The sequence below is a fragment of the Thamnophis sirtalis genome, unplaced genomic scaffold (assembly GCF_051295495.1).
Source record: "Thamnophis sirtalis isolate CommonGarterSnake01/CBP01778 unplaced genomic scaffold, rThaSir2_p1.2 scaffold_10, whole genome shotgun sequence".
NCBI classification, from domain to species: domain Eukaryota; kingdom Metazoa; phylum Chordata; class Lepidosauria; order Squamata; family Natricidae; genus Thamnophis; species Thamnophis sirtalis.
In genome coordinates this window covers 54,152,139-54,164,350 of record NW_028261390.1, presented here as the reverse complement: position 1 = coordinate 54,164,350, position 12,212 = coordinate 54,152,139, and the positions used below count along the sequence as shown (strand labels likewise).

The 12,212-nt window shown below is 41.3% G+C and overlaps 1 protein-coding gene across 3 annotated transcripts in view; it reads left to right on the top strand.

The window, feature by feature from the left end:
• CC2D2A (coiled-coil and C2 domain containing 2A) overlaps positions 1-9,778 on the top strand; it is a 93,182-nt gene extending 83,404 nt beyond the window's left edge. For all 3 annotated transcript variants that reach the window (XM_087724630.1, XM_087724631.1, XM_087724629.1), the window contains 4 exons: positions 49-171; positions 1,739-1,797; positions 3,318-3,495; positions 7,339-9,778. In XM_087724630.1, coding sequence (XP_087580756.1) covers positions 49-171; positions 1,739-1,797; positions 3,318-3,495; positions 7,339-7,527 — 549 coding nt within the window. In that variant the 3' untranslated portion in view covers positions 7,528-9,778. The remainder of the gene's footprint in view (positions 1-48; positions 172-1,738; positions 1,798-3,317; positions 3,496-7,338) is intronic.
• Positions 9,779-12,212: the final 2,434 nt, after the last annotated feature.

Genomic DNA, 12,212 nt, shown 5'->3' with positions numbered 1-12,212 from the left:
TTACTGCATAACAGAGATAATACTTAAAGAAGTTTTTTCCCCTTTTAGGTTTGGTTTAATATTCAACAGTATGATTCCCCACCAAGAATAAATTTCGATGTCAATAAAACCAAATTTTGGAAACCTTTCTTTTCTAGAAGTTTACCATTCCCTGGTCTCTCCAGTGTTCAGGTAAAGGAACTTTTATTCTGATGTTATTAGAACTATTGAGAAATGTATCCTGCCCTTTTCTTAGAAGTTCAGATTAAGGTATCTTATTAGGAGGAGGGGAATCTTCCTTAATTTTATCCCTTAATAGCAATTCTGTGAAGTGGGTTGGGATGAGAACTCCTTCAACCCTGCACAGTCCTCTCTCTATATTGTATATTATAGCATGGATATACCAATTTCCATTATACAGGTAATCCTTGTTTATTGATAGGGTATCAATTTAATCTGTAAAAACACATTTTAACATGTAAAAAAAGGTAAATTAAAAAAAACTAGAGTTGCACATCATAAAGTTTTGTAGGTTTAATCCTTTTCTGAATATAGTGAATGTTTTTCCAACTAATTGATTAGGTTGCACTGTGGAAAACAAGAACCTTATCACACAAGTGAAAGCCAGTTTGGTCTTGTGGTTCATGTGGAAGTGAGAAAAGTTGAATTCTAGTCCGGCCCCAGGCACAAAACCAGCTGGCAGACCCTAAGCTCCCAGAATTAGGAAGCAGGCAAGGGCAAATCAATTCAGGATATCTTGCTAAGAAAACTGCAAAGACATGTGTCAGCGTTCCAAGTATCATGTAGAATTAAATCAGAGTCCAAGGCAAAATGATCCTTAAAGTTCCAATTTAATAAATCAGACATGTTAGCACATCTGTGGAATCCCAATTCTAAAGAGCTTCCTGGGATTCCACCCAGTTAAAAGTTCATGATCTTGTCCCCACACCCACAAATCCATCACATGGTCCAATCTTCTTCTTCCACACTGTCATCTCCACCCAGCTGCTTCTGTTCAGGTGTAAAAGTGTGGAAACAAAAGATGTCCTTGGTCTTCTAGAAAAGAATGACAACAACACATTCCACAATCCTACTTCTTTCTATTCCCCCCTCCCATCAACTATACTAATGAAACAGCATAATGAAATAAGAGACAGTGTGGCAGGCCAAAATTCTAAAAGGAATATAATTGCAGGCCTGACAACATGTCCATGAAGTCTCTAGAACTCAATACTGACTTCAAGGCAAAAGAAAAAGAATAACAGAGTTGTAAGGGACCTTGGGGGTGGTTTTCTAGTCCAACCCCCTGCTGAAATAGGAGACTCTATACCAGTGGTGTATTAACCATTAAGCAGACTAAGCATGTGATTATGGCAAATGAAGATTTGTACTGAATGTACAAAGGAGTTGGGCACCAAGATTTGTCAATGTTTATGACACCAGTGAGCCTTAATCCGTCACTGCCCTATACTATTTCACACAAATGACTCTCCCAAACGTCTGAAGGCAAACCATTCCACAAAGACATTTCCACCCATTTTGGGGTGTGTGTGCATCTTATGGAGCGAAAAATATGGTAATTTGATTATCCTGTATGAATTGCATAAGTAGTATTCAAAATGATTTTAATGTAATTTTTCTTATATCATATTAATCACTAGAGATCTTGAAAGAATAAAAGTACAGATGAATTTAAAGTGCTATAATATTGAAGTAAATTTCATCAATGCTAAATTACTTCTCTTTCTGATTTCATTAGCCTGAAGAACTTTTCTACCAAAATGCGGACAAGGCTGTCGCACTACATTTACAGAACAGGTAATTTTGCATCAATCATAAAACCATAATATTCAAGGGCTGCCAATGTTTTAAATTACCAACAGATGGCAGTACTGCTATGCAAGAAGCTGCAATATGTTCTTTAGCATTTATTCTTTCACTTCACTTGATGGGAGGTTGCTGTGAGAAAAGGAAATATAGCTATGATTTTTGATTGCTGAAGGATCCCTTCCAATTAAAATCACTTCCAAATGCAGAATGTTTATAGTGTCACTGAGCCAAAAAATATAAAGGTAGTGAACCAGGAAGAATTGAGGTGTGTAATCAAGAATAAAGTGATTAACCTGTGACAACAACCAATATACTTTATGTGAAAAGAATTCAGGAACTGATAAAGGGCAATTGGCACATCAAAGGGAAACTGCTGTCAAGCTTGACTTTCAAAGGAATGTGGAGGTGGCATTACTGATATTCTTCAATTTCAGAAGAGTTGTGCAAAGAGTTTACATGCAGGAAAGAAGTTGCAAGAATTGAAATTTACTGAGTTCATCGGAAGTTCTCCAGCTGGACAGACGTGGGTGGAGTATGGGATCTCAAGAGTCTCACATGAACCCTGTCTGACAAACCATCTCTTTTTTAAATCGGCGAAGAAGGGGCTAGATCTCATCAGACCCAGGGGGAGGCAACAGGTCCCTCGCAGGTCGGAGATTTGTCCTCTGAATCGGAGTAGGGGCAGCAGCATGGCAACATGCTGCACAAGAAGCTAACGTCCAGCCAAAGCAAATGAACAGGAGTGTGAGGAAGAGATGAAAGACCGGTAAGAAAATTCATCTAACCCACAATCATAAATCAAACTTGGAAAAGTCAAAGAATCTTGAGAGCATAACGTCTCAAGTTACTTTTGAAACAATTAAACCGAGTTTGTAAACACACTGAGATTTTGTTGCAACATGGTATATTTCATACATCACAAACTACCCAAGACACAGTTGTGTGGTTGGATTTCATTGTCTTATTGTACGTGCACCCTGCAGATTTGGTGTCATGCAATCTTCACCTTTTCCAAAAATTTAAGGAATACGTTTATAATGTTGACACAAATGAAAAAGTGGAAAAGACTTCAGAAGACAGATATTGAATCCCAAGGCAAAAAATATATAATAAATATAATAAATCAATCCTGTTCTCATCTAGTTTCCTAACTGAAGTGACAAATCCTGGTGTTACTATCTCATTTTTTTCCATTATGAAAATTGACTTCAAATGTTATTACTAAAATGTGAGGTTTATTGTTTATGTTATTTCAAAAATGGTAGGTATCTAAACTGTAGCATTTCCAGTACTTTTTCAGAAATCAAACATATTTTATATAGAGAAGCCAGAAATCACATTTCTAATGTAGTTTATTTAGCTATTTGGCTTACCAAGGCAAATGCTACTCCAATTGAAAATGATTCTTGGTAGCTCATTCTTGATGTTCTGCATCAAAAAGAGTTGCAGAAAACCCTCAGAATTTCAAATGCAGATTTAACATTTCCAAAAAAAAATTATAAATACAGGCTTGAGAAGATATTAAAAGAAAAAATCATGGAATGGCGGCCAAACCACTTGACACGTTGGAACAGATATTGTACCTCTGCACTCCGGCAGTTCTTGCCTCTGTTGGAGAAACATCAAGGCAAAGAGGTAGAAGACGATCATCAGGCAGAATTACAAAAACAACTTGGAGACTACAAGGTATGGATAAAAAAATTTATTCCTGAAAAGCATTTTAGATACTTGATAGCTGTGATGCGGCAGCCACAATAGCAATAGCAATAGCAGTTAGACTTATATACCGCTTCATAGGCAGTTTACAGAGTCAGCAAATTGCCCCCACAGTTTGGATCCTCATTTCAGCCACCTCGGAAGGATGGAAGGCTGAGTCAACCTGGAGCCGGTGAGATTAGAACCGCCGAACTGTAGATAACAGTCAGCTGAAGTGGCCTGCAGTACTGCACCCTAACTACTGCGCCACCTTGGCTCTAGGCTAAAGAGAAGAGTTTTTCAAACTTAGCAACCTTAAGACGTGCAGGTGGCAAAGTGTGCTGGCTGGGGTATTTTGGCAAATGAAGTCCACACTTCTTGAAGTTGCCAAGTTTGAAAAATACTGCCCTAGAGGTATTCAGGAAACCCCCCACCCATCCACTTATGGGAAGATATTCCCCATTTAAAAGGATTTAGTTTCTTAGACTTGGTTTAACTTTCATCTTAGCTTCTATTGGAAGAAAATGATTGCTTTAGAGGGTTCGCTTTAACTGCTTTAACTGATAAAAGGGAAGTGCCAAGTCAGCTTTGATTTAGCACATTCTGTTCTAAATCAATCCGTTGGCTTGCCTAACTAGAGCTTATTAAGGGAAAAATAACCCACTACATTCTTGGGCCTGATTACAACCTTCCTTTGCACTATTACTCATATGCATAAGAAATCGTGTCACTGGTGGGCTGCAGGCGGTACGCCCCGGTACGGGCTTATCAGAGCCTGCCCGGAGGGCCCGCCCCATTCCAGTATGGTGCTCCTGAGGGCCTGCCCACTCGCCCGAGATCCTTACCTGTCCTTTAAAGCCTTTGGCGCTTCTGTGCACGTGCATGGTGCGTAGAGCGCCTGCGCAATGCTCTGCCGAGCAGCTGGAGCATCGGGGAGGCTTGCGGAGGTGTCGCTGGAAGTTAAGACACATGTGCGCGCTGCACGTGGAGGACACCAGGCCCCATTGCAACCATACCGGTTGCATACCGGATCCGGAACCCACCACTGAATTGGGTGTACAATTTAATCCCCCCCCCCCCAAATGACAAAGTGAGATTGGCAATTCTTGTAAAGAATTTGGATAGTAGTCTGGGCGGGGGGGGGGGATATCTATTTTACACAGGAAATGTGGCAGAGAGGAGGGAAGCAGAGTTAACTTTAAATCATAAGTTATACCTGACACAGTTCTGCATTGTTATTTTTTTTTAACTATATTTTGATAGTGGCATCCGCAAATGCAAAACAAGATATTGTAAACACTATTGCTGAATCCTGATTTATTGACTTACGTTGATCTTTATTTGACCAAAATTAGAATTGCTGGCAGGGGCATCCACAGAAAGAGCTAAAAAAATTGACACTGATCCCCAACCATGTGGTTGAAGACATCCTTTTTACCTTGTTACAATACATAGAAAAGAGATGGAGCTTCATTTGCATGGCTGTGACCACTATCTTGACATTTTCACTCCCTCTTCAATTGCTGGAAATATAAAAATAGAGATAATAGAAACAGAAAGGAAGAGGGAGATGAAAGAATATTTTATTGGCCAAGTGAGTTTGGACACATGTGAAATTTGCCTCTGGTGCATAAGATCTCAGTGTACATACAAACAACAAAGCAATATAAACATGATACCAGTAAGAGAAGGTAGTAGAAAAGATAAGGATAATAATAATATTTAATAATTATAAAAGCTGAGCTGGCGCAGTGGTTAGACCAGTGGTAGTCAATCTGGTCCCTACTGCCCACTAGTGGGCATTCCAGCTTTCATGGTGGGCGGTAGGGGTTTGCTGTAACTCTGCTTTATAAATTTTATAAAGTAAAGTTACTTCCCTACTTTATAAATCACCATTACTGTGGAACCAGTGGGCGGTTAGAAAATTTTACTACTAACAGAGATACAAAAGTGAGCGGTAGGTATAAAAAGGTTGACTACCCCTGGGTTAGACTGCAGGCTACTTCAACTGACTGCTAGCTGCAGTTCGGCAGTTCAAATCTCACCGGCTCAAGGTTGACTCAGCCTTCATCCTTCTGAGGTCAGTGAAATGAGGACCCAGATTTTTGGGGTCAATATGCTGACTTTGTAAACCGCTTAGAGAGGGCTGTAAAAACACTATGAAACGGTATATAAGTCTAAATGCTATTGCTATTGCTAATATAGCCATACTACATGCGCAAATATCTTTAGACATAAGACAGTTCTGCGGAAATTAGGTGTTTAGCAGAGTGATGGCATGAGGGAAAAAACTATCTTTGTCTAGTTAATTTGGCATGCAATGCCCTATAGCGGCATCCTGCGGGGAAGAGTTGAAATAGTTTATGTCCAGGATGTGAGAGGTCTGTAGATAATTTTTTCAGCCCTCTTTCTGACCCATGCAGTATACAGATCCTCAAACGAAGACAGGTTGGTTGCAATGTTTTTTTCTGCAGTTCTTACTATCTGTTGAAGTCTGTACCTGTCCTATTTGTACCAAACCAGGCAGTTATAGAGGTACAAATGACAGAGTCAATAATTCCTTTGTAGAACTGTATCAACAGCTCCTGGGCCAGTTTGAACTTTCTCAATTGACGCAGGAAGAACATTCTTTGTTGTGCCTTTTTAATGGGGCTCTGATGTTGGGTGTTCATTACAAATCCTGGGAGATTATAGAACCGAGAAATTTGAAGGTCTCTACTATTGATATTGTATTGTCTAATATAGAAAGAGGTGGTAGAATAGGGCTCCTCCTAAAATCCAATTTCCTGTAGGAAATTGTTGCCAGTTATTCAACCTTCCATCTATATATGCAGACTCATAACCATCTCAATTGAGACCGATGACTAGTATATCATCTGTAATGTTCAGTACTTTAACAGAGGGATCCTTAGAAATGCAGTCATTGATATATAGAGAAAAGAGTAATGGAGAGCACACACAGCCCTGGGAATCAATTATGCTAATTGAATGGGTATTCGATGTAATTTTACCTAGATTCACCTGCTGTTATCTGTCAAAAATGTATAATCCACCTACAAGTGTGGACAGACCTAGCTAAGTCAGTTTAGAATGAAGAATTTCTGGAATGATATTAAATGGCGAGTCTACAAAAAGGACCCTTACATATAGGTCCTTGGGGTTTCAAGATGCTGTAAGGTGTAGTGCAGTGCCATGTTAACGGCATCAACATCAACTGCAGAAAGTCTAATTTTATATGACAACCTGCTCATATAGGATTTAAAGCTTTATTGAATAGGTTGTTAGCAGAGGGATCCCGATTTACCCCCCTTGCTATGTATGTTGTTTTCCAAACCATTTCTATTGCTTCCAAAAAAATTTGTAAAGGAAAGTAAGAATCTTGTTCCACAGGATTTTTGAAAACTGAACAGAACAGGACCAAATTCAGTATAGAAACTGGTGAAAAAACATACCGAAAAACAAATGCTTTATAACACAACCTTATTAGTCTCTAATAAGGTGGGGGGGAGGTAAAGCCCCAAAGAAATATGCAAAAGCATTTTTTTTAGTTCTACAAGCACAGTTGGTAAATGATTGAAAATAACTCCAAAGCTGTGTTCTGCATTTTTTTCTCCTTACTTCTAAGCTTGCAAAATTGATTCAAAGTCTTCAAAGTTTTTTTTTGTTCAACTTGTAAGTTTGTTTTTTTCTAATGTAAACAGCAGAAAAGGAACTCTATTCAGTTAATGTTTAAGAACATCTACTTTTTGCAGGCCCCCACCCAAATGTTATTAGAAGCAGGTATGATAGAAGTGGTGTCCTAGATAACCCTTCTCATTCTTTCCCTTCTTGCAGATCTCCGGATTTCCCATCCACTTGCCGTTTTCAGATGTTGCATCTATTGTTGAGGCTACATATAGTACGGGAGTTCATAAAACTGAAATTCCAAACACAGAATTTGCACTGGCTGTGTATGTTCATGCTTACCCCAAACACATTCTTTCTGTGTGGATTTATGTGGCTTCATTAGTTCATAATCGATAGGACTCTACAGAAACAGATTGGCTTCCATCGTTTCCACAGATTCCAATAGTTGCGGCTGTTCAAGAAATTTCCTGCCTGAGTACAGTTAAAGTTTGTGTACAGAAACATCTTTGTGGTGGCATCCCAGGGGTTTTGGTGCTGAAGTCCAAGGGCTACTAACACTATCAAAGAGGCTGGCAAGAATGAGCAACCAGACGTTGAAAGCCATTGGTACTGCGTGTGCTTAGTCAACCATACCCTTCTGTATTTCCTGTCACATCAAAGCAGAAACGCCCTCATCTCAGATTTCAGTACTTTTGCCTTCAAACTTCAGATGACTCATTAAACTCAATGCCCAGGGACTGTGGTGGTGAAAAGGAAAGGTAGCTCTTGACCCAGCCTCAGCCATGGAAACTTCCTGACTAAGGGCAAGATGGTCTTCCCCAGCCCAGCTTACCTTATTTAATGGAGGCTGTAGATATAATGTGAAGATATCTATAGAGGTCTCTTGGAGCTTCTGAAGAAAAAGCAGCACAGAATTCTGAATAATGTAGTTTAGTTTGGTAAATGTGAATTAGATTATTACAAAATAATAAAGTTGGAAGGAACTTCGAAGGTCTTCTAGTCCACCCTCTGGTCAGGCACGGGAACCTATACTATTCCGGACAAATAGCTGTTCAATCTCTTCTTCAAAACCCACAGTGATGGAACAACCACAACCTCTGGAGACCAGAAACTTTATTAAGTTGCAGATGGAATGAGAATTGGTAAAACATGTCCAGTTTTAATGCTGCTGAGGTATATTAGATGCAGGGAAACTTTTTCCATTTTATTTTCAGTTGGTATTATTGAAGTGTAAAACATCCCACCCCCAATCAGAGTTAATTAGGTAACTCTTTCAGTTGCTGTGAAGATTGTAAGAGTATAGCAGGAATGGCAACTCGGAAGCCTGGAGATTACTTTCCAAGATGGACAGGGAGGAGAGTTACCAAGGGAAATAGGCGTGCCGTAGTTGATGCATATCTTCATTTAATTCAGCAGCTCAAGGCAGCAAAGCTGTACCTGTGCTTATCCTTTAATTTTCCTGATGCAAATTGCTTTATAGTTGTGTAAAATTTTCCATCCTAGGACAGCAAGAAACTCAACTAATGCTGTCAGGCTTTCTTAATTCTTAGATCTGAATCCTGGTCATTTCTTAGAGATGCCATACAGGTAGATTCATACAAGTAAACTCTCAATACACAAGACAAATTCTGGGCATCTGTGCAAAAGTCCCCATTCACATTTAGTGAAGGGGAATCATGTGGAGGACTCTTACCAGGACAACCACTGAATTGAATGGATCTGAAATGGAACAGCTTGGAATAGAATGGCAAGACTCTATGTATTTGAACTGCTGTCTGCAGTCGTTTTACTTGTTAATGCAAAGTATGTAAATATATCTTGTGAGTTGTTTTTAAATTTAAAAGCTTCTGTAAGTGATTTTTTAAGATACCATATAAATCAAGGTAACTTATTTACAAAAGAAACATTAACGTAGATTTATTTTCCTTCGTGACCCAGAAATATGACAAAAGTAATTTCAGAAAAGTTCTTTCAAAACCTATCCCCTTTTTTGTTGGTGGCCATTTGGACAAATTCTTTTTGTTTTGTTTTTTAGGAAAGCCTCAGCTCTCATACTGCATGTGACATGACACCAAGCAGTGTATTTTTCAATACAGATAGTCCTCGTTTAGTGACAACAATTGGGACCGGCAGCCTGGTTGCTAAATGAAGCACTGACTAAGTAGAAAATCACAAGATTGTGACTATGCTTTGCCACTCCTCCAACCTTTGAAATGCTCACCCCAGTGCTGGGGAAATTAGGAAGAATGGAATTAATGTTTTTTTTTAATTAATTCAATTAATTATTGCAAAGGAAAGGATTACAAGAGAGTAGGCAGACAAACAATGGAGAATACATGTCAGATACTGAGGATTTAATAGCTGCCAGCTATATAAGGTTGTAATCTGTAAGGTGATGCAATGAGGATGATTCAGCAATACAGGCATATTCTCTTTAAGACCCTGATGGAGTCCAACAAGTCATTTAATGTTTTAGGAGGTGTCTATTTAAGGGAGGCCATGAGAGGGGTGTGTCTCTCTCCTAGTGTACCTCTCTCGTTGTGTGTCTCATTTTCTCTCCTTGTTTCCGTAGCTGAGTGGCAAGATATTTATCTACCATGTATTTGTTTGTATATATGTATATATAAACCACTATTAATTGTCTTAAGGCGCTGTGTGCTGTTATAATCCTGGTTTGATCTCATAATAGTCACACTGCCAAAACTCTGACAATACACAGCAAAAGAAACGCAATGCTGCTGGTTCTTTGTGCAGTGTGATTGGGACTGAAAGCCACAAATATCTGGGTGTATTCGCTATCATGTGCCTGTTTATCCTCTTTTACTCTCTTACTCCCTACATAATCTCTTCCTTTTCAGTCTCTCTACTCTGCAGGGGGAGAGGTCAGGCACAGGACAATGCATGACTAATGGTAAATACATGACACTGAGACACTGCAAGCGTGGTAAATATACTGCTCAAAAAAATAAAGGGAACACTTAAAAAACACAATGTAACTCCAAGTCAGTCACACTTCTGTGAAATCAAACTCTCCACTTAGGTAGCAACACTGATTGACAATCAATTTCACATGCTGTTGTGCACATGGAATAGACAACAGGTGGAAAGCATAGGCAGTTAGCAAGACATCCCCAATAAAGGAGTGGATCTGCAGGTGGTTTGGTCACGTTTGAATGCTGGCGGTGCTTTCACTCTAGTGGTTGCATGAGACGGAGTATAGCAATAGCAATAGCAGTTAGACTTATATACCGCTTCATAGGGCTTTCAGCCCTCTCTAAGCGGTTTACAGAGTCAGCATATTGCCCCCAACAACAATCCGGGTCCTCATTTTACCCACCTCGGAAGGATGGAAGGCTGAGTCAACCTTGAGCCTGGTGGGATTTGAACAGCAGAACTGCAGAACTGCAGTCAGCTGAAGTAGCCTGCAGTGCTGCATTTAACCACTGCGCCCCCTCGGCACTACCTGAGGGTCTACAACCCTCAGGTAGTGCAGCTCATCCAGGATGGCACATCAATGCGAGCTGTGGCAAGAAGGTTTGCTGTGTCTGTCAGCGTAGTGTCCAGAGCATGGAGGCGCTACCAGGAGACGAGGAGGCCATAGGAGGGCAAAGACCCAGAATCAGGACCTCTACCTCCGCCTTTGTGCAAGGAGGGACAAGAGGAGCACTGCCAGAGCCCTGCAAAATGACCTCCAGTGGGCCACAAATGTGCATGTGGCTGCTCAAACGGTCAGAAACAGACTCCATGAGGGTGGTATGAGGGCCCGACGTCCACAGGTGAGGGTTGTGCTTACAGCCCAACACCATGCGGGACGTTTGGCATTTGCCAGAGAACACCAAGATTGGCAAATTCGCCACTGGCACCCTGTGCTCTTCACAGATGAAAGCAGGTTCACATTTAGCACATGTGACAGACATGACAGGGTCTGGAGACGCCATGGAGAATGTTCTGCTGCATGCCACATCCTCCAGCATGACTGGTTTGGCAGTGGGTCAGTAATGGTGTGGGGTGGCATTTCTTTAGGGGGTCGCACAGCCCTCCATGTGCTCGCCAGAGGTAGCCTGACTGCCATTAGGTACCAAGATGAGATCCTCAGACCCCTTGTGAGACCATATGTTGGTGCGGTTGGCCCTGGGTTCCTCCTAATGCAAGACAATGCTAGACCTCAATGGCCTGGAGTGTGTCAGCAGTTCCTGCAAGACAAAGGCATTAATGCTATGGACTGGCCCGCCCGTTCCCCAGACCTGAATCCAATTGAGCACATCTTGGACATCATGTCTCACTCCATCCACCAACGCCACGTTGCACCACAGACTGTCCAGGAGTTGGGGGATGCTTTAGTCCAGGTGTGGGAGGAGATCCCTTGGGAGACCATCCGCCACCTCATCAGGAGCATGCCCAGGCATTGGAGGGAGGCATTCAGGCACGTGGAGGCCACACGCACTACTGAGTGTCATTTTGACTTGTTTTAAGGACATTACCTCAAAGTTGCATCAGCCTGTGGTTTTTTTTTCCACTTTAATTTTGAGTGTAACTCCAAATCCAGACCTCCATGGGTTGCTAAATTTGATTTCCATTGATGTAATGTTTGTTTGTTTGTTTGTAATGTTTATTAACATTTGTAGGCCGCCCTTTTCCCTGAGGGGACTCAGGGCGGCTCACATAAAATCAGGGAGGGGAAATACAAACAATGACATAAACACATATAATAAAAGTAATAAGCAACATACATTCATCATTCGGGAGGGGCAACTATCCTTGTCCCCAGGCCTGACGGGCTAGCCAGTTCTTAAGGGCTGTGCGGAAGGCCTGGACGGTGGTGAGGGTACGAATCTCCACGGGGAGCTCGTTCCAAAGGGTCGGGGCTACTACTGAGAAGGCCCTCCTCCTTGTAGTTGCCAGCCGGCACTGGCCGGCCGATGGAATACGGAGGAGGCCCAATCTATGAGATCGAATTGGTCGCAGGGAGGTAATTGGCAGAAGGCGGTCTCTCAAGTACCCAGATCCACTACCATGCAGGGCTTTATGGGTGACTAATAGCACCTTGAAGCGCATCCGGACATCGACAGGTAGCCAGCGCA